The 22,161-nt window shown below is 37.3% G+C and overlaps 1 protein-coding gene across 1 annotated transcript; it reads right to left on the bottom strand.

Annotated features, from left to right (window-relative positions):
• Nucleotides 1–12,724: 12,724 nt before the first annotated feature.
• Nucleotides 12,725–21,687, bottom strand: KERA (keratocan). The gene is made up of 4 exons (XM_004700404.2): nt 21,645–21,687; nt 21,501–21,551; nt 19,327–20,220; nt 12,725–13,574 (listed from the first exon to the last, which is right to left on the bottom strand). Exons 3-4 carry the CDS (start codon nt 20,210–20,212, stop codon nt 13,402–13,404), a joined length of 1,059 nt encoding a protein of 352 aa, XP_004700461.1. The 5' UTR covers nt 20,213–20,220; nt 21,501–21,551; nt 21,645–21,687; the 3' UTR covers nt 12,725–13,401.
• Between the last annotated feature and the right edge of the window lie 474 nt (nt 21,688–22,161).

The following is a 22,161-nucleotide window of genomic DNA, read 5'->3' as shown; positions in this document are numbered from 1 at the left end:
CGAATACTTTTGATGTCTTTTCTTTGCCTTATGCTGTTAGCTAAAACCTCCAGTACAATGTTAAATAAGAGTGGGGGAAAGGGGCATCCTTATCTGGTCTCCTTTTTCAGTGAAATTGTGTTAGTCTTTTCTCCATTGACTACCACATTGGCTGTTGGTTTTTCATATATAGCTTGTATTGTCTTGAGGAATCTTCCTTCCATTCCTATCTTCTCAAGTGTCTTAAACAGGACTTGGTGTTGGATGTTGTTGAATGCTTTTTCTGCATCTATTGATATTATCATGTGGTTCTTATAGTTTTTTCTGTCAATGTGGTGAATGATACTAATGGTCTTTCATATGTTGAACCATCCCTGCATCCTGGTATGAATCCCACTTGGTCATGGTGAATTATTTGTTTTATATACTTTTATATTCCATTGGCCAGTATTTTGTTAAAGATTTTTGCATATATGTTGCAAACCTATGGTCACTGACTGTATACTTGGAGGTCAACAGCTTGAAGGTTGTCTGTCTGAAGGTTCTCAGCCATCTAGAGCAATCAGACCCTGCTGTCTGTCCCACTCTGAGTAGGACCCACTCCCTTCTGATTAGGATAATGGGTTGCTCCCCTGAAGAAGAACCCAAGGACACCTAACGTCAAGGCAATTCAGATGGCCAAGGCTAGGTGGCCATCTTGATTCTAGAGCCCTTCCATCTTGTTACATATGTGCCTTCCTACCATATGTATGCCTCTAGTGCCTCCCCTTCCTATTGCATATATGTCCCTAGCTTGTCCCTCTCTTGTTATTCATATGTCTATTGTACAAGCCCTTCCTGTTGTGTATGTGCTTACCGTGGACTGAGTGACCCAGATTATATAAACTCATGCGATTACATTCCTCACTCTCTCTGCTTAGACCTGGCTCCTGAAGTCATAACTGAGGTGAGCCCTTGCATTCTTTATTTTGTCTGATGTCTCTTTAATTTACCCCTCAATTACACAATCCCCTTCAACCCATTCAGTTGTGGGGAGGCTGGTCCCCCACAGAAACTTTATTGGTCCAAGAGTTAGCTGCCAAACATGTTTGTGGTTGCAACACAGTGACTACAATACTTGTTCTCTGAGAGTGTATACCAATGAACACTCCTGTGCGGGGGCAAATGCAGGTGCTACCAAACGATGAGCTTGTGGTTAATGGGCCAACTGCCCTAAGGTATTATAAAAAGATGAGGTGTAAGATGGAGGAATAAAGAATATGGTGAAGAGAAAGTAGGACTTTAAATAGAGGAGAAAGGGGAAAATGGGAGGAGTAACAGTATCGATTCATTAGCCACCACACATGGCTGGAGTGGGCATGTGGAGCTCATTCTGGGGATGCATAGCATGTCCTTGGAGAGGTGGGTTCAGGCACTGAAAGCAGATGGAACAGGCACCCACTTCACATGATCCAAAAGCATAGCTGGGGAGAATAAAGAAAAACAAAGAATTGCAAGTGGGAGCGAAGAGGAAAGAATTAAGAAGGAAAAAGGAAAGAGGGAGAAAGAACAAACAGCGCAATACTGCTAAAAGTACTAACCATTAAACCTAGCTACACGAGCAGTGCAGCTCTTGTTCTGTGTGAGGGCACAGCAGCTATTGAGGAGGGGAGTGGGCACCCACTTCTGTCTGCAAAGGCAGCAGGAGGTTTAAACTGATAGGTGAGGAAAGTAGAAGAAGAAAAGAGAAAAGAGGAAGATGGAGAAAGGGAAGAAAAAAGAAGAAAGATATATATTAAAGCAGCATACAATTATAAGTGTGTGTGTTGCTGGGGTAAGTGTATTGTTTGACCAGTCTGGAAGGTGTGGCTCTGGTCCCTATGAGATTGTGCAAATTAAGGGAGAATATCACACATCTCTGAAGAGAGTCCTGGGTGGCTAGGACCAGTTGTCTGGTTCATGCTCTTATTTGAATGCAGCCTACGATAATTCAAAATGGCCTCACTACTCACTGGCAGTTTACTGTTCTGTAAGTGTACTTCATTGTTTTCCTTCAGGCTTAGTCTCGCATCAGTATTTTATCTACAACTTCCTCTATTTTTCCTTTGATATTCTGAGTTTCCAGATGTCATTCATAGCTGTTCCTCTTGGCTTCTCAAGTCTTTATTGTATAAAGTCTAGATAGTTATATGGACCTAATCAGCTATCTTGGATCTGCCAGCATATGTTTTCTTGAATAGATGATAAATTGGTAAGAAGAAATATATTTTAGGGGAAATATTAAGTTCAGGAGTGAAAAATTTGAGCTTCTGGAGTAATCATCACATAAATATGTTACAAAATTTTGATGTGAAAATGGGTTTGAATTATAAAAGATAGGTAGGATTTAGAGACATAACACAATTTCATTGGTGAGACTCTATTTTCATTTACTTTATAACAAAAAGAAAGTCTCAGAAATCTTTCATGATTTTATTTATTTTTTTTAGCTACTAGTCTCCAGAATTCTAATGCTTTAAGAAATCAAGTATTTCATCATGTAAAAGAGATGTTGAGTATGTAGGCAATGATAGCTAATGGAAGAATACTTTAATTTGTTCAGAAGACTTATTGATTATCCAGGCTCATACCAACTCTTGATTTTTATAAGTTTATTTCCTACTGCTAAAAATGGTGCTTTTTCTTTGCAGAAGTTCTTTGTCTTCTGTTTTCATGATTAACATCTGGCATCAATAACATGGTAGTTTAGGAAATAATTTTAGTCATATGATTTTTTCTTTTTTTTAGCATCTGATTTGCTTGGGAAAGTACTTTTATTGCTTACATATGGTGTATTTCTCTTTAAAATTTAATATTAAACATTGAGTACTACTTTTCAAGATGTGGAGAAATATTGCTATCATTATATTTTTGTAAACCACCCAATTACTTAAACAGATAATTTGATTTCTGCATGGAGAAGTTTTGTTTTAGCCATGGTAATGTGTTTATTGTATAAATTGGGAAGGTATTCTAAAAGATAAATGTAGCAGTGAATGCTTCTTGGCAGAGAGTAGAGTTCTTATAAATCTATCAAAATGCATAGAATCATTGCATTTAAAATTGGAGGAACAGTTCATTTCACCACTAATTCTAGCTCATCATTTCTCAGATGACAAACTGCAAGACCCAGACAGAGAAATTATCGCATGTTATTTCTACCTCGTGGCAATATCAGAATAAGCTCAAAGACAAGTGTCCTGAATGCATGCATGCTGTTCCCGCTAAAAGACAACTTTGCTACACTGTAAAAGCACATGTTTTAATATGATATTATTCAGACTCTCTGAACTTGTAATGTCCAGTTACTCATGAAGTGGTGAATATCCATTTCCCGTTGTGTATGGAAGACAATTTTAATTGGTAAGAGTATAGGTGGGTACATAAATATCCTAGCTGCCCAACCTCTCAAAAGAAAATGTTGAGAAGTATTACACACAGCCTTTCACAGAATCTCCATTGCATAATTGCCCACAGTGCTACCATTATCCATGGAGTGTTTTCTACCACAGGTGTGTCATGTGTGTACCATAGGATTTCTGGCTTTTTGGGGAAGGAGATCACAAGGCATTTCTTTGAAGTCACCACTGGGTCAACTGAAGCCTCCATCCTTTCAAATATAGCTAAATATATTAACCCATTTTTACCATTTTGGTAAAAATTCACAGTAGTAGTTGTCCATTAACACATTCATTAATTATTTATCTGGTTTGAGTCTCACTTGCTCCTTAATACTTTCATGGAATAACTGTTATTCATTATCCATACACAAATCTTTGCTTTAGAATTCACTTTGGGAATAACTGAAATTATGATCGAGATGGGGAAAGTTAACTGTATAGTCTTTCCAGTCTCTGTAGAGAAAGTGGAAAATAGAAAATGAAAGTCAGTTATGACTTGGATTTGACAATAAAACATATCAACTTTGTTATTATTGTTGTTGTTTTTGCTGCTGTTTGGTGCCTTCAGGTTAGTTCAACATATACTGACCCTACATACAAAAGAGATGTCCTGGTGGTGTAATGGGTTATGCGTTGGGCTATCACAGGGCCAACAGTTCTACACCACCAGCTACTGTGTAGGGGAAAGATGAGACTTTCTACTCTCATAAAGAGTTACCATCTTGGAAACTCACGGGGTTCATTCTACTCTGTCCTAGAGGGTCTCAATGAGTCAGAATCAGCTCTACAGCAGTGAGTTCTTTGTTGTTGCAGTTTGGGGGGTGGGGTTTGGCTTATGTACAGCAAAACAAAATACTGCTGGGTCCTAATGTATCCTCACAATATCTTTCTACTTGAGCCCATTCTTGAAGCTCCTATGTCAATCCATCTTGTTGAGGTGTTTTCTCTTTTTTTGCTGCCTTTCTACTTTACCAAATGTGATGTACTTTTCAAGAGCTAGTATCTCCTTATAACATAAACAAAGTATATGAGATGAAATCTCACTATCTTTGATTCTAAGAAGTGTTCTAACTCTTCTAAGACACATTTGAGTCCTGGTGCTTTAATAGGTTATAAGTTGGGCTGCTTAACATACAAGTTAATCAGTTTAAAACTACCAGGCACTCTTCAGGAGAAAGATGAGGCTTTCTGCACGCATAAAGATTTACAACTTTGGAAGCCCACAGAGAGAGTTCTATCCTGCCTTATAAGATCACTAGGGGTCAGAATTGAATCGACACAGTGAAGTGAGTTCTGCTGCCAAGCGCATCAAATAAGGTCCAGCTCAGAGCAACACTACGTACAACAGAACACCGCAGCCCCCCTCCCCCAATTCTGCACCATTGTCACACTCATTGACATGTTTGAACCCATCGTGGGTTCAACCCACTATGCCAGGCTCTCTAATTTTTGCCGATTGACCCAATTCCATGCATATTATCCTTCTCCAGGCACTGATTGCTCTAGATGACATGTTGAAAGTACAGGAGTTAAAATCTTGCTTCTAAAAGAAGTCTGGTTATACTTTTTCCAATGTAGGTTTGTTCTTTCTTCTTGCAACTCATTGTTTTCTCAATATTCTTTACCAAAATCATAATTCAATAGCTTTGATTCTTGCTCAGTCTTCCTTATCAACTGTCTGGCATTCCCATGTATATGAGGCAATCAAAATTACCATGGCTTGGGTCAGGTCCTAGTCTTCAAATGACTGTTCAGACTTTAAAGAGATGTTTTGCAGCAGGTTGGCTGAATGCAATAGGTCATTTAATTTCCTGTTGTTGACTGTGGATCCAAGCAAAATGAAGTCTTTGACAAGTTCAATCTCTTCTCCATTTACTGTGATGTTGCTTGTTGGTCTGGTTGAGAAGATTTTTGTTTTCTTTATGTTGAGGTGTATTCTTTATTGCAGTCTGTAGTCTTCGTTCTTCATGGGCAAGTACTTCAAGTTCTCTTCACGTTGAGCAAGCAGGACTGCCACATCTACACACTGCAGATTGTTAGAGTCTTCCCACCGTCCTGAAGGCACTCTCTTGAAGCTTCTCAGATTCTTTATTTATCATTCAGATTGAACGAGTATGATGAAAGAACACAACCCTGATACACACCTTTTCTGATTTTAAAAACACGAATTGTGTCATGTTCTGTTTTAATGACCACATCTTGGTCTAAGTATAGTTTCTGCATGAGTAAAATTGAGTGTTTTGCAATTAGCACTCTTTTCAATGTTATCCATAATTTGTTATGATCCACACAATTGCATGCTTTTGTATTGTCAATAGAACACAGATAAACATCTTTTTGGTCTTCCCTGCTTTTAGCCAAGATCCATGTGGCATCACTTATACCATGTCCTCTTCTGAATTCAAGTCTGAAATTTCTGGCAGCTCACTGTTGATGTAAAAATGTACCTGCTTTTGAATTATCCTCAGAAATTTTTTTGTATGTGATATTGATATTTCTTGATAATTTTCTCATTCAATTGGGTCACATTGTTTTGGAATAGGAATAGATATAAATATTCCTGTAGATTAGCCAGGTATTTGTCTTCCAGATTCTTTGACATATACAAGTGAGTGCTTCCAGCCTGGAACTCATTTTTGAAAACCCCAGTCTTTATTCTGTTAATTTCTGGACCTTTGTTTTTTGCCAATACATTCAGTGCTGTTTGTACCTCTTCCTTCAATGTCATTGGTTCTTGATTATATATTATCTCTTGAAATGATAGAATATTGCCTAGTTCTTTTAGGTACGGTGACTCCATATTTCTTCCGTCTTCTATTGATGTCTCTTTGTTGTTCACTATTTTGCCCCTTTATTATTGGAACTTGAAACTAGCCATTTTCTTTAGCTCTTTCAATTACTTTAAAAATATTACCTCATAATCCAAATAATATTAAAATCCAGAAAATTGTGAGTTGTTGGAAGTCGTACCATAAGCCAGTAGTGGAACCGAGAAACACAACTTGTCATTAACCACCAAATACACGATATGAGGGAATGTGTCTTGTGTCTGGAGTAAGCAAGAAATTGAAGTAGACTTAACTTCTTTTGTCTTAGTTTATTTTTCAATGTTTTTCTTTTCTTCTATAGATTGAGAAAATAGCATACTTTATTTTTTATAACTATAAAAATGTATAACATGTTTCTGTGCTTGAAACTTCTATTACAATTTCATATGTATTAATTTCATGTGAACTTAAAGTATTATCAATATTTGTTTACTTATTTACATCTAATGATTAGAAACAGAAAAATGTAGTTTTATTTTTAATGTCAACTATAACATTGATGACTATTTTAATTTCAAAAACTGTGGACTAATTGATTATAGGGAGTTAACCATACTAGGACTCAGGAGTGTGACATGATTTCAAAGTCTGGTTTCTGACTTTTCTTCTTCTTTTTAATGTAGCTTTGGTTTAATATTTGAGCACATTGTTTTTGGCTACTATTATCTGGTTAATTTATTTCTTAACTATCTAAGGTAAATTGGTTTCATGCTATTCCTTTTAAAAAAATATGTTTTTTAATTGTACGTTGCATAACTTGTAAGTTCTCCTGGACAAAGCAAATGCATGGTTCTGTAACAGCTTGTTAAAAGAATCATGAGAAAGACCACTAGTGACTTCAAATCAGTGAGTCTTTTGGAAAATGCTGTTGTTTGTTTCTGCCACAATGGTTTTGTAACAACTTGGCCAGGCCTGAGTCACAGTGGATTTATGTAATCTTCCTTCATTTGTGATACGATGTGAGCAGCCTCTCAGGTGAAAGTCTATCAATTGAAAGTAAATCAGGTTAAATAGCCAATCAGTTTAGAGCCAATCAGTTTGTTTTTGGAGACCTTTACTGAATAGATGGATGCTCTGGCAAAATTCTCTCTGAATCTTGCATTGTCATTTTTGGACCTCTGGTTTTGGGAGAATGGACAGCAGCCTGTGACCTGACCAGCAAGTCTTGGGATTTTCCATCAGATGAGTCCACAGGCTTCTTTCTGCCTTGCCTGCTGATTATGGGTTCATCAGGCCTTCTAGGTATAAAGTTAGCATAACCCTCAGCCTGATGCATAACCTCAGACCACGTCCACAAATGCACGAATCATTTCCTTGAGATAAACCTTTCAAGAAAATGGTTGTGTGTGTGTGTGCACGTGCGTAAGCGCGTGCGTGTGCATGTGAGTGTGCGTGTGTGTACTTCATTGCTCTTCCACTCCCCGCCCCCATAGAGAACCAAATCTAAGGCTCCTTATCAGACATTAATACTTTTTGCTCACCAACAAAACAGAAGAAAGGAGCAGCGGAAATGAAGGGAACTCTAGGGTACTTACACATGAAAAATATTTTATTTTGCAAAAGAGTGTCATGTGCTTGGACTTACACTTTTGATGAATGGGATTATGTAAGATGTACTGCCTGGAGTCAAAATACCTGTCATGTAATAAAAACAGAACATTTAGATCTTCCCAGTATGCTCATAGAATAAGCAATCTTTTGGCTATAGCAAAAGATCCCTGAAAATCAAATGTTATTTTATTTTTTAGCTATTATTTTTTCCCTTGTTTGTATAAAAAAAGGAGAAATTAAATGTCAAACTAGTTCTCTTGCAAACTATTCCTTTGGCTTTGCCAATAAAGAAATGATATAATTTTTTCCAGAATTGCACTTGTTTGATTCTGTATCATGGGGTGGGGGTGGGGGAAACAAGAATGTGCTAAATGGCCTATCATTTTGGAATGCTGTTTTTCTTTTAAAACTGCACAATTTAAATTTACTAAAGTTACAGCACACTTTTGGCATGAAGCCCCTGAACTAATTATGTGGTGTTTAATGGTAAAGCCGAGTGGTGTATACTTACATGCCATTTGTAAAGATCATTTCAAGTGGGTGTGAGCTTTTTTCCCCTTTTCTGTGAACATGTTGAGATTCATAACTTCATTTCAGAAAGATACTTTGAATATCAATCCATTGCCCCCAGGCTCCCCAGTCACAGCTGTTTCTTTAGCAAACACAGACACTTTGATGTGGCAATTCTCATTTTATTCTGCTGAGATCTTTTCCCCAACATTTGAAGTGATTACTTATGGTTAAAATTTTCTGTCAAATAGCTTTAAAAGTGTTAAACTATCTTGGCCGTTACAATGGAGAACTTAGGTCCATCATTCATTCCTTTTCATGTTTATTCTCAGAATTCTCAGAATATAAACATTAATTTTCACAAGCAGTTAATAATTTCAGATAATATTTCTTAATTAGTTTTAGTTTTATCAGGCATTATATATATTTATATTGATTTTCAAGTTGGGTATATTTTTATGCCTAATAGCTGAGGGTTGAAAACAGTAGTGACTGGATTCTTTTATTTCTCATTTTGAGTCCTTTGCATTTTAATATTCAATTGAATCAGTTTTATAGCATAATAATTAATGCAGCCTGATGTTATTTTAAACTCTAAAAGCTTTAATTTTACTATTTGTCTATTGATCTTAAGTGTCTACTCTGTAACCAAGAATGGCGATGCCATAAGACTGAGTAGTGCACCGCTTCACTGTACCTTGAATTTCATAGTCTGGCCCAGTGGAGGTTAACAATGGAAACAGCTGTACTGTGGACATCTTGTATATATTTTCTTCATCATTAAATAGCTACCATGTGAGGTAGTCCTCATATGGTACCAGATGAACACTTTCTCAGTGTTCTCTGGCATGTCTAATATTCAGATTCATGTGTATATTTCTCTGCTTTTTCCATGTACAGCTTAATATACCTCGTCATCCATGATTTGAGCAAATCAGAGTATTGAAACATTCAACTTCCTATCTGTCCCTTTCCTCCAAACTCTGTAGGATGTGTCAAGATAGAAATTTGCAAAAGTGAAGGTAGTTAATTTCATGAACAATCATATTTGCTTCATCTCTCTTTGCATTTCTCTGAAAGCAGTTTTTCCACTTCTCAATTGGGTTTGTACTCTATGTATAGACTTGCTGACTAATGTTTTTAAATGTTAATTTTAATGCAAACATGGGTCTTGGGAATGGAACGCTCCCTAGAATGTGGATGACAAAACTCCATTCTACATACTTGGGACGTGGTATTAGCTCAGCAAGTTGGCTCAATACAATTGGCTGCAACAATGGTCTCAAGCACAGCCAGGATTGTGAGGTGGCGCAGCACTGGACAGGGCCTTCCTCTGTGTCAGAAAAGGTTGCCATGTCTCAGAACCAACCAAAAGGCACCTAAGCCAATAATATTGATTTCTACTTTTTACTTTTGGAGTTCTTGCAATGTTTTGCCCACGTTGCCCAGGGCAACATTTCAAGTTATTGTTTTTTCTTCAACATATTCTTTCACTTCTTTGGAAAATGCATTGTTGCAGATGCAGTTAGGTTGAAATTTAGCACCCTATCATTTGATCTCTCTAATGATCCATTTAAATTTGTTCTAGTTTTTAGTATGTTCTGCTTTCTTCTCAATTGAGCTTTTTATCTGTTTTACTTTGTTATTTTTGTTAGTTTTTGTTTGTAGATATTTTTCTGTACATAATATCCAGGATAGGTAAATCTCCTGAGACAGTAACTGGATTAATGGCTCCTTGAGCCATGGTGGTGTAATGGTTGCACATTGGGCTGTAATCTTTAAGGCTGACAGTTCAAAACCACCAGATTCTCTCTGTGGGAGAAAAATGGGACTTTCTATTCCCATAAATACCAGCTCAGTCCTATAATTTACTTCCATAAATACAGTTAAAGACTCCAAAATTCACAAGGATAGTTCTATCCTGTCCTGTAGGGTCACTATGCATTAGTATTGACTCGATGGCACCTACTTCAGGTTTTGAGAATATGGCAGGGAAGGATAGAGGAGAATGGGGAGCTAATAATGATAAGCACAAAGTCAACCAACAGCTTTTGAACTATTTATAGGCTTTTCTAATTTTTTTCATTGGTTCTTTGTCGTTATTTTGTTATCTTTTGTCTCTCTGTTTTGCTCTGTCTTGCTTTTGTGCATATTATTATCTCTGCAAGTCTATCTAGATAAGATAGGCTAGATAAACAATCTGGAGGAAAAACAATGGGACCAATGGTTGGGGGGGGTGTGCATGGAAGAATGGGAGGTAGGGGAAAGGAAGTGGTATTAACAATCTCAGGGACAAGGGAACTACAAGTGGTCCAAAAACAGTGGCGAGGAGGGTGTAAGAGGCCTGGTAAGGTTTGATCAAGGGCAAGGTAACTGAGAGGAATTCCTTAAACCCAAATGAAGGCTAAGCATGATAGTGGGACAAGAGGAAATTGAAAGGAAATAGAGGAAAGAACTAAGAGGCAAAAGGCATTTACAGAGGTCTAAATACAGGCATGTACATATGCAAATATATTTATATATAAGATGAGGAATAGATCTATATGCATATATTTATAGGGTTAGTATTAAGGTTGCAGATGGACATTGGACTTCCACTCAAGTACTCCTTCCATGCAAGAACACTTAATTATTTTAAAATGGCATTCCATGATGCTCACCTTCCCAACATGATCACTGAAGACAAATCAAGTGCATAAGCAAATGTGGTGAAAAAAGCTGATGGTGCCCAGCTATCAAAAGATATAGTGTCTGGGTTCCTAAAGGCTTGCACGTAAATAAGCGGCCATCTAGCTCAGATGCAACAAAGCACACAAGGAAGAAGCGCACCAGCCTGTGTGATAACAGGGTGTCGGAGGGATCAGGTATCAGGCATCAAAGAACAAAAAAATCATATGGTTGAAAATGAGGGTCAGTGTGGAGTGAAGAACCAAAGCCCATTTGTAGACAACTGGACATCCCCTTACAGAAGAGCTGTGGGGAGGAGACAAGCCAGCCAGGGTGCAGTGTAACAATGATGAAAATACAACTTTCCTCTAATTCTCAAATGCTTCTTTCCCCCGCAATATCATGATCCCAATTCTACCTTACATATCTGGCTAGACTAGAGGATGTACACTGGTACAGATAGGAACTGGAAACACAGGGAATCCAGGACAGATGAAACCTTCAGGACCAGTGGTGAGAGTAATGATACAAGGAGGGTGGAGGGAAGGTGGGGTAGTAGGAGGGAACCGATCTAAAGGATCTACATAAAACCCCCTCCCTGGCACACAGACAACAGAAAAGTGGGTGAAGGGAGATGTTGGACAGTGTAAGATATGACAAAATAACAAAAATTTATAAAATATCAAGGGTTCATGAGGAAGGGGAGAACAGGGAGGGAGAGGAAAAAATGAGGAGTTGATACCAAGGGCTCAAGTAGAAAGCAGATATTTTGAGAATGATGATGGCAACGAATGTACAAATATGCTTAACACAATGGATGGATGTATGGATTGTGATAAGAGTTGTATGAGCCCCCAATAAAATGATTTTTAAAAATGAAGAAAATGTTTAAAAGCTGATTATGATTATGATTGTTCAACTCTTGATGAGCTTGGACTATTGAATTGTATGATATGCCAATTATATGTAAATAAAACTGTTGAAAAAATGCTCTTTGGTCAACTAATGATATATTATCATCTGTAGCTTTATGACATAAATTATTCTAGACAATGGGTGATTTTTAAAATAATAATTAATTTGATTCTTGCCTTCACTTGACATTTTCCAAATTGGTTCAAAGAATGTTAATTGATCCCCTCACTCTAAATACGTTTGTGGGCAATTCTCCATGTGATATTCTCTTCTTAGAAATTCACTTTATAGAAGAACAAGTTAAGTTTTAGAGTGGTTGACTCTCTTTAACCTGTGATTTAGAAATTTACATATCCAGAGGAATCTTTTTAGGAGAACATATACCAATATTTATAGTATTTCAGGATACTGTTTATAAAATAGTTATGTGACTCATTGACCTCTATGGAATTTTGATGATCTTAAACCCCATTCCTTAGAAAATCAGAATGAGAAAGTAAAATATAGTTATTTACTACAATTCTGAAACGTTTTAACTCTCAGAGAACTGGACTATTATGTCAAGTGATGGGAGTATAAATTTTATCTCTGTGTGTACTATATAAAAATTAATGTAAAGGTAGAGAAACATTTATATACATTCATAGATAGAAAGTAGAAATAATTGTTATTCTCATATTTTTTAATTAAAATATATTTGCATAAAACTTGTGAATCATGCCCCTAAAATAATGATGTTATGTCTATTTATTTTAGAAAGCACTCATTCTTTTTATTTTAAAAAGTCACAAAAAAATAACAAATATAAACGGTGAAAAATTTGCAAGTGCATTTCAAGTGTTAATACCCTAAAATTATATCTGAAATATGATACAGTAATGTAACATGTTAGCACTTGTTTTATTTTTAGCATACCTTGTAACATATATAAGAAATGATAAGAGAATATAAGTGCTTGTGGCCTACCTATTTCCTGTAACACGATCCTATTGTTATGAAATCTTTGATTTATTTCATTATTGTATTACTCAGTTTTGAGCTAAATATCTATTCTTGAGCAAAAGCTACTTAGAAAGTTGCATTTATTTCATTATGATAATGATAAAACAATATTTTGTTAAACATTTTTCCTCATTCCTTTCTACCTCCTGCTTCATTACTGAATTTATACTGTGAATAGAGTATCTACATAAGTACTGTTGAAGAAACGCATATATCCTTTTTATTGTGTAACTGCAGTTAAATTTCTTGTTAATAAATTGAGAAAAAAGTAAAGCATACCACTTTGAGTTGACAATAACTCTGTGTCCATACTATGAATTAAAATACAGCCAATCACAAGAGACTATGCTCGGTGTCATTGGCGCAAGCATGTTGCCATTGGGAAGAGGCTAGAATCAAAGAAGCTGCACAACTGAGGAGAGTGGTAAAGAGCAGTTGAAAATGTGATTTTTTTTCTGAGCACACGAATCATAACGAATTTCACGTCAGGACTCGTAACTCATTGAACCAATCATAGATCGCAGATGTGCTTAAACAATGAGAGCCTGAAGGAGACTGAAGCAGTTCATTAAATCCATGGGGGTTGGGGGTTCGATTTCATTCCCATCCAGACGGAGGTAGTTAAGACGAGGTCCGTAACTGAACAAATCTCGTTCTCCAGGCACGGAAGGAGGGGGCGGACAAATTACAGAGACATTCACACCTGCAGAAACAAAGATGACATAAGCAAGTGACGTGAAATATAAGAAAACCTAGAATGCATTGACCAAGAAATTATACGACTATCCCAGGAAGACCTGGGAGATTTTCTGGGAGACTAAAAACTGGAAAAGCCAGTTTTGCTATAGGTTGAACATATCAGTTTTATATAATGATCATGTAAAACATACAACAGGTACAGTAAACTCACTGTACACTTGGCTATACTTAGTACAGGATAATGAAAAGAAATGTTAGGAGCTATGATGGAATCAAAGGTAAGTCCTATTTATCTCTTTCTAAGCTTGCAAACTGGAAGCGATTCTTCACTGTACATCAGCATTTTGGTGAGGCTTCCTGTACTTTGCTTTCATCTTGTTCTAATCTCACAATTCTGTTAGAATTCATGATGAACTGACAAACATTTGCTGTTTCCATTTAGAAGGTAAGGTTAACCCATCTCCATTTGAAGGGCAGCTAAAAGTAACTAGCCAACATGGACAGGCAACATAAATCGGAAACATCCTGTACTCCCCTCTCCTTCTGTTCTAATCTCAATTTTGTTAGACTTCATGATGGCCTAACAGACTATTAGTGCTTTCTTTTAGGAGATAATACCCAGTTTCCCTGAAAATAAGACAGTGTCATATTAATGTTTGCTCCCAAAGATGTGCTAGGTCTTATTTTCAGGGGATGTCTTATTTTTCCATCAAGAAGAATAAGGTACACATTTATTGTTTTATTAAAAGAGACCTCACACTTCCTGTCTGCTCCAGCTGCACTGTGGCCAACAGTGAGCTGCACGGCGGCGCTCAGCGCTATGGTCCAGAGCCCAGAGTTACGGTAGCTTCAGATGGCCTTATTTTCGGGGGGATGCCTTATATTTCAGCGAGAGGCAAAACTGTAAGTAGGTCTTATTTGGGGGGATGTCTTACTTTTGGGGAAACAGGGTGGTAACCCATCTCCATCTGAAAAGCAGAAAGTCAGCTAACAATACTTGCAGCTGGAATGTGGATACGCCCATGTAAGCAAAAATGATCTGAGCACCAGAGAATCTACTCACAGGCCAGACTACTCCAGAAGACCCTGCCTGCAAGACCTGCTTATCAACTATCTCCTTACCTGTTGCTTCAGGAAGTGGATTTTTATTTTTATCTGTGTTTTTAGGTACCAGGAGTCAATACATTTTCTCACTCTCCCTCTGTCCCTGCCTGGTGAACTGGCTTACTTGGGACAGGCGGCCCACATCACTTATTTTGCATGAACACAAAATGTTTGCAGAGATCATTGTACAGTGAGACAGTATTTAAAGCAGGAGAGAAAGGCAAGAGCATTGGGTGCTGGTGGCACACCTGGTTGAGTGCTGGCTACTTGTTGAAAAGTCAGCAACTCCAACCCACGCAGGGGTGCCTAGGAAGATAGGTCTAGTAATCTTCTGAAAGAAGACTCATGGCTTTGAATCCTCTATGGAGTAGTTCTACTCTGCACACCTGGGGTCTTATTAGTTGGAATCACCTGTATGTCAACTAAAGCTAGCAGAAATAGTGAGTAAGTGCATGGGAGGAGAGAGGAAAGATTGGTGAACAATGGGACAGATGAATGTAGAACAGAAGGGAGAATAAATAGTAAATGGGTAGAACAGCAACCTCATAGATCAGAAAATACTTGAACATTACCTTAAAACTTGCACAATTTCAAATCACCGGGGTACGATGCCAATTTTTTTCAAAAGTACAATTAACATATGTTATATTTTCAAAAAGCAACCTTGAATCTTTATACTTAAGTGTACTTAATTGGAGAGGAAACATTTACCAAGAATTGAATTACAAATAACTCAGCCAGGAAGCTTCCCATCAGCCTTTTCAGATGGCTAAAATGTGAGAAATCACACATGTGCCTTGGATCAGAGCCTTTGGCACCAATGGCTGTGCTGAGAGTTAGGAGTGTTCGGGAGAGAAGGCCAATTAAATTGGCAAGCTTCAGGGAAATGTGCATGTTCTCTAGCCAACCAAGGTCAGGCTGAAATAGCTGATTTTAACTGTGGAGTTTCAGTCCTTTGTTGAACTATTTCCGGCAAGAAATCCTCCCTTATTAGGTACATTTACCTTAGAGGAAGGCTCTTCTCTATGTCTTACTTGGTCATGTGTGTTTGTTTTGTATTGAATGCTTTCTTGTTTACCAACACAAAAAATAACAAACCGATTGCTATGGAGTCAATTCCAACTCAAAGCAACCCTGCAGAGCAGAATGGAACTGCCCTTTTGGGTTTCCAAGACTTGACACTTTACAGGTGCCTCCTGACTCATCTTTCTACCATGAAGTGACTGCCGAGTTTGAACGGCTGCTTTTCCATCAGCAGCTTAATGTGGAACAAAATACGCCACCATGATTCCCAACTCACTGCCATCCGGTGGACTCACAGTGACCCTGTAAGACAAAGCAGAGCTTCTCTTTTGGCTTTTCTGACTCTGTAAATCTTTACAGAAAAAGGAACCTTCATCTTTCTCAGCCCAAGAGTCTGATGCCTTTGAACTGTTGATTTTATGGTTATCAACTCAACTCATAACCCACTATGACACCAGGGTTGAATAGCTCTGATCTGAAACTATTTTGTGAGTTCAACGTCATAAAAATACTTCCTCATAGTAATATAAACGTTCTACACACACACACACACACACACTTCATCATTCTCGCTATCTGAACATTATGGAAGCAGTAGTCGAGAGTGCTGAAGTAATGTATACAAACTATTTCAAGAAAAAGAGGTAGAGTTGAGTACCAGTCTATTTCTCTTCCACTACTCGGGGTTATTAGTGAACTGAGAAGAACGTGCTCCTTTTCATGGGCCATTTTCTGCTTACCACCCTCATGTCCCATAATCGATGCAAGTCTGAATAAAAGAAATAACATAAACAAGTGCCTAAAATGTTAATTATATTTTTGAACTAATTATGGCATTTCTAAAAGAGCACCATGGAAGTAAGTCATTCAAATACATAAAATATTTGCCTAATTTGAGTCCTTTAAAGTCCAGAAGAAAAAAATCACCTTATTTCCATAATTTTAGATAAGAAATATTAGTTGTTCTATAAATTCTGATGACCCGTTATATAAACTGCATTCTATTGGAAGTAAACTATAATAGATTAGTGGGGAAAAGAACTAAGCCCTTAGTTACTATAACATTCTGTAAGCCAACAATACTAGGCATGGAATTGAGATTCAATGTTACTCATATTGGAATATTGAGATGCCCATGTTGATTTCAACATTAAGAATAAAATAAATCAATCCTCTTTACTGATGCTATGGCTGTTATTTTAATTATTATTATCATTTTTTATTACCTTATCGGTCAAAGTTTTCTAAAGTCCTGTATTATGGATATTAAGGAAAAATGTGTTGTGAATTTATGAGTGAAAAGACATAATCATTTAGGATTAACATGAGAAGCCCTTGCTCAGTGCTTGGCTATTCCCCTCACTCTTTAACTGTGGGCAAATATTGCCATCTAACTTAGCTTTAGTTGTGCTTTTTGTAGAAATTTTAGTGAGTTATGCGTTGGGTTACTAACCTCAAGATCAACAGTTTGAATCCACTGTCCATTCCTTATGAGAAAGATGAGGCTTTCTTCCTGTAAGGAAGTATAGTCTCCGAAGCCCACAGAGACGGTTCTCCCCTCCTCTATAGGGTCTATATGGATCAGAACCAACGATGGCAGTGGTTGCGTGAAGAGTATCATGAAGAATTCTGGTAAGGCTTAATAGTGCAGTCTTCTTCAAAGCGTCCTAGGAAGAGTGAAAGCAATACTATCTGGGAATTAACTGACTGGATCAGGGCCTAATGATTTGTGTCTTTACCAGTTCTCCAATTTGGACTCATTCATGGCAAAGTCAAAGAAAGAGTAAAATAGTAATATGTGAAAAAAAGACGCAAAACTCTCTAAAATGTGGGTGGACCAAGGATAGCGTCATCTTCTTCAGATGCCGTTATGTAATTATGTAAGTGCCTAACATACGTGTGTCGACCAGTCTGACTTCACTTTTGAGCAACCTCAATAGAAAATGCAAGAAGTAAAACTCAAAGTCAAGTAGGGCTTTACATGAACTTTGATATGGAATGTCTGTGAGGCTTTTGTTGTCATGCAAAGCGGCAATGTAGAAGTCAAGAACTTTTTACAAGAAAACATGCATACATGTAGGTTCATGTTTGCTGGGATACTACTTTATTCAGCTTAACAGATTCTTCTCCTAGCAAATCTTTTCTGTGGTATCATCTGCTTTTGACTAGAATTAATCAATTTCTCTCATTGCCATGGAAAAATAAATGCTGTGACAGCACCCTCTCCTTTTAGTTCCTGGATTTTTAATGTTCTTAGGAAAATAAAACAGAAAATCATGAAGAAGTGAGTAGCATCAAATGAAACAGTGGTACCTCTTTACCAGTGGTATGTTTATCTGGTTACTTTCTCAAAGGAAACTTTATTGAATAATAAGCAACATATGTTTCTGACAATTAGCTGTGTTGTTTTTTTATGAACTAGACTGAATATCACCTTATAAGTATACATTTTAAAGATGTTCAGGAGAAATCTCCCTAAGGATCAGCCTTTAAGAGTTTTGCTGAGGTTAAAGATACAGGAATTGGTTCCAGGCTAGGTCTAGTACCCTTATGGATGGATCAAGATATTGCCCATTTATATACCAGGTCAGCGTGCTCTCAAGGATAATTAAGAAGATGCTAGGTTTTCTTTAAGGTTTCCAGATTCTGCTTTCTACAAGCACTTCCTTCTTCGTGCTTGCCTCACTGGCACTGTGCATCCACTTCTCTTCCCCTGTGAAAACCCATTTTGGGGAAAATTTACTCCATCTAAAGAGATGACACCTAGCAAGGGAGTATATATATCGATTTTAACTGAGCAAAGCTAAAACTACTTCAATGGTTATCAAATCACAGTCCTCAAAGAAGCAGTATTAGTACCAGCTGGGAGCTTGTTAAAGCAACACTTATCCAGCCCTACTCCTGACCTACTCAATCAGAACTCTGGGGGCAGGTCCATCAATCTATGCACACCAAATACACAGCATTCACTAAAACCAAAGAGTATCATTTGGGGTGTTACAGCATCAGCTGTCGCCTAAGTTTGCAATCCAGGAATCATCTTAGTGTCACATCAATTCGCTTACTAATCACTAGTGTCGGTTACAAGCCTTAAATAGGGGAAAGGTAGAAGTAACATGACCTCCTCATTATAGTAAAACACGATAAATGTATTGCATGTTTCCAATAGAAAAACCGAACTCAGTACCACCGAGCCAACTCTATCTCATAGCAGACTGTCCCGTAGTCGCACTGTCCCTGTGGGTTTCTGAGACTGTAACTCTATGAATGTAGAAAGCCCCATCTTTCACCCACAGAGCAGCTGGTGGTTTCGAACTTCAAACTTTGCAGTGAGTAACTGAACAGGTAACCACTATGTCACCAGGGCTCCGATAGATAAAATGCGGGTACCAAAGACCTTTTCTTTTTCAGCCTTCAATTCAAAGACTTTGGCATGTTGATTCGTTAAGACCGTTAGTGAATAGACAACATTTAGTTCTGAAAATCAGAATTATATTTTTTTTAAAATTGTAGGGGCACGTTACTTAGGAAAAGCAAACAGAATAACTAAAACTACAACCTATGGTTGATATGTTCAAAGGCGCTGAAATAAACTCAATTACCATGAACTCAACCTGAGGATTACTTACTTTTGATTTTGTTATGATCGAGGTGCAGGTGCTGGAGGTGAGCACTGATGCGGGGAAACTTTGTGAGTCTGTTGTAAGACAGTTGAAGATCTAGAATGGATGAGACATCAAAACCACTTGAAGGGAGACCTACATCAGATAATTTATTGTGGTTTAGCCTCAGGAAGGCTACTTTAGGAATCACATTAAAATAATTGTCTGGTATTGCTTCAATGGAATTGTTGTCTAAAAACAGTTGCATTGTGTTGGCTGGTAATCTTGGTGGCATCTGCCTCAGGGCATTCTTGGCCATATTTAGCTGCATAAGGTTCTTGAGTCCCTTAAAGGTATCTCTTTGAAATGCATTATCTAAGAGTTTGTTGTGCTGCAGGTCTAGAAGGGTCAGGTTCTCTAGATTGCTGAAGGTCCCTTGAGGAATTCTGGATACCTTGTTTCTAGCGAGCTGTAATTGTTCTAAACTTCTTGGCAATGGAGAAGGCACCTCCTCTAGTTCATTATCTTCCAGAAATAAGAAAAGAAGCTTTTTCAATTGGCTCAGAGCTCCTTTTGCAATTCCATAATTGGTTATTTTGTTCTTGTTTAGGTTTATCCATCTAAGCTCGGTGGCATTCTCAAACGGTTTCTCAGGAATCGTTTCTATCAGATTGTTTTCAATATAAAGATACCAGATCCGTGATGGGATGTCAGGGATTTCTTTAAGACCTCGATTTTCACAGTAGAGAGCAGTAGGGAAACTGGGAGGACAGAAACATTCCCTGGGACACATGAAATCATCCACAGCCCAATCTTCAGGCTCATTCATGTCATGAACCTGCCTCACACTCCGAGCACATACTAGTTCAGCTATGAGCAATGCCCAGATGCTGAAATACATAGCGGCTGCCATGATCGTGCCTAGAATAAAGGGATAAAACAATTAAATGATAGATGACCTTGACTTTAGTTAAATGTATGAATCAAAATACTCAGCACACATTGCTTCTCTTAGAGAGAGCCAAAGTAGTTTTAATTTATTTTATAGATTATGTATAGATATCCATGATCACATATATGTTTAGTAAGCACAATGGGCAAATCATTTTTGCAAACACTGGAACTGATTGACCATGTTTAACTCAGTCACAATAAAAATGGAGAAATAGAAAATTTTAGCAGCTATGAGTATCTTGCTATTGCAAGCTATTTAATGCAAGGGAGTTAAACTGAAACCAGTAATGAGTACTTAAAATCATCGTTTAACAGTTTAAATTGACAGTCTGTGTTAGTCCTAAAATACCGGGGTGTGTTTTTACTTTGGCACTGAAGTAAGCATAACATCTGGATGGCATTTCTCAGGACCTTGGGCCCTTGAACCAAAGCACTAGAGAGATCAAAGAACATCTTTTAACAGTTTGTTATGGAGGAAGGTTCTAAGATCTGAAACAAAGTGTGTGATTCATCTTGCATTCTATTGCTCTACTTCTCAGGTAAGTTCCATTTTCAGGGAGAAAGTTTTCTAATATTATATGGACAGAATCAAGTGGTTCAATCCTGGAAATTAAATTATAAACTCTATATATGTATACATAGATCTCATAATTGCATAGGTAATGCATTTAACTGTGGTATTATTGTGGTTGGTTAAAAAATAAACAAAATGACATGTTTAAGATAGAGATAAAGCTTCCTTGTTTTCAGTATTATTCTTGCTATTAGTTGCTTTTGAGTTGACTGATTAATAAAAAATAATTGATCAACACAAATTGACAATTAATACATTTAAAAGATACAACAGCCCCCTCCAAATAACATCAAAGTTACACATTAAAAGAATTATCGTAACGCAGGACAAACTGCAAATAATAACATTCTTATCAACTTGCATTTAATTCAACTACTGGATTGGACATAATAAGATTTATGGATTCCTTATGAAAAATGAAGTCAGCAAAATGCTGACTTTCAGTTTTGTTACTTGTATTTCTGAAAACGACACGTGCAGTGTTGCTTCCACAAGCTGTCCAATTGCCTACAATTGCAGCATGGCCAACTTTCAATAGAGGTGCATTCAAAAAAGAAAAAAAAAATCAGAATAGGGATTTGCTATAGGTATTGCGTTTGCAGCCCTATCTCTGATGAAACAGACTTTCACATTCTTAACTTGAAGAGTTTTTAAAAGTGCGAAAATAGTTTACCTTGCTCTCCAGAAATATACCGTTGAGTCCTGTGTCTGGGTCTGAAGTATGCTAAAAAATCAGAAAAGAGATAAAACTTTGAAAACTTTTCTTTTATTGCATGTTCTCAAGTCTCCTAATAGACAAAGTAAAACCTGCCCTGACCCGTTAGCAGAAACACCTTTGGATGTATTGTTTCTCCTTTGACAGGCTGCAGAAGACAGCCTACCTCAGCTTTCCTGGATCTTCTTCTTGCCCTCCTATTGGTCACTGCTTGCTCACAGTAATAATATGACCCAAGTTCCACTGTCGTATTTTTATGAATCCTCCCTAATATATGAGCACCAGTGACTCCACTTTAACCCCCCAACAACCACAGTACCTCAGTACCTAGAGAGCCAAGTGCTGGAAATTCTGAATGTAATCTTCAGCATTTACAACAATTCAAAGCATTTCCCCCTCAATATTAACAGTTTCAAAGATATTGCATTGTACTGCTATATAGATCTAATCTACCAGCAGGTAACTAAGGACAGTATTGATTTTATGTATAACAAAAAGATTTTAAGGCATTTTTCTCTGGATGACTTAAAAAATGAATTCAAGGAAATAAAGGCCAACCTTCTCTGTTTATATGGAAATATTTTATTCATTTCTGATGCAAAACAGATGCTGGAATGCT

Source organism: Echinops telfairi, unplaced genomic scaffold (assembly GCF_000313985.2).
Source record: "Echinops telfairi isolate 266 unplaced genomic scaffold, ASM31398v2 ScPeMD7_2;HRSCAF=8, whole genome shotgun sequence".
Taxonomy (NCBI): Eukaryota; Metazoa; Chordata; class Mammalia; order Afrosoricida; family Tenrecidae; genus Echinops; species Echinops telfairi.
The sequence above is the reverse complement of the archived record's forward strand: the minus strand, read 5'-3'. Positions and strand labels throughout refer to the sequence as shown.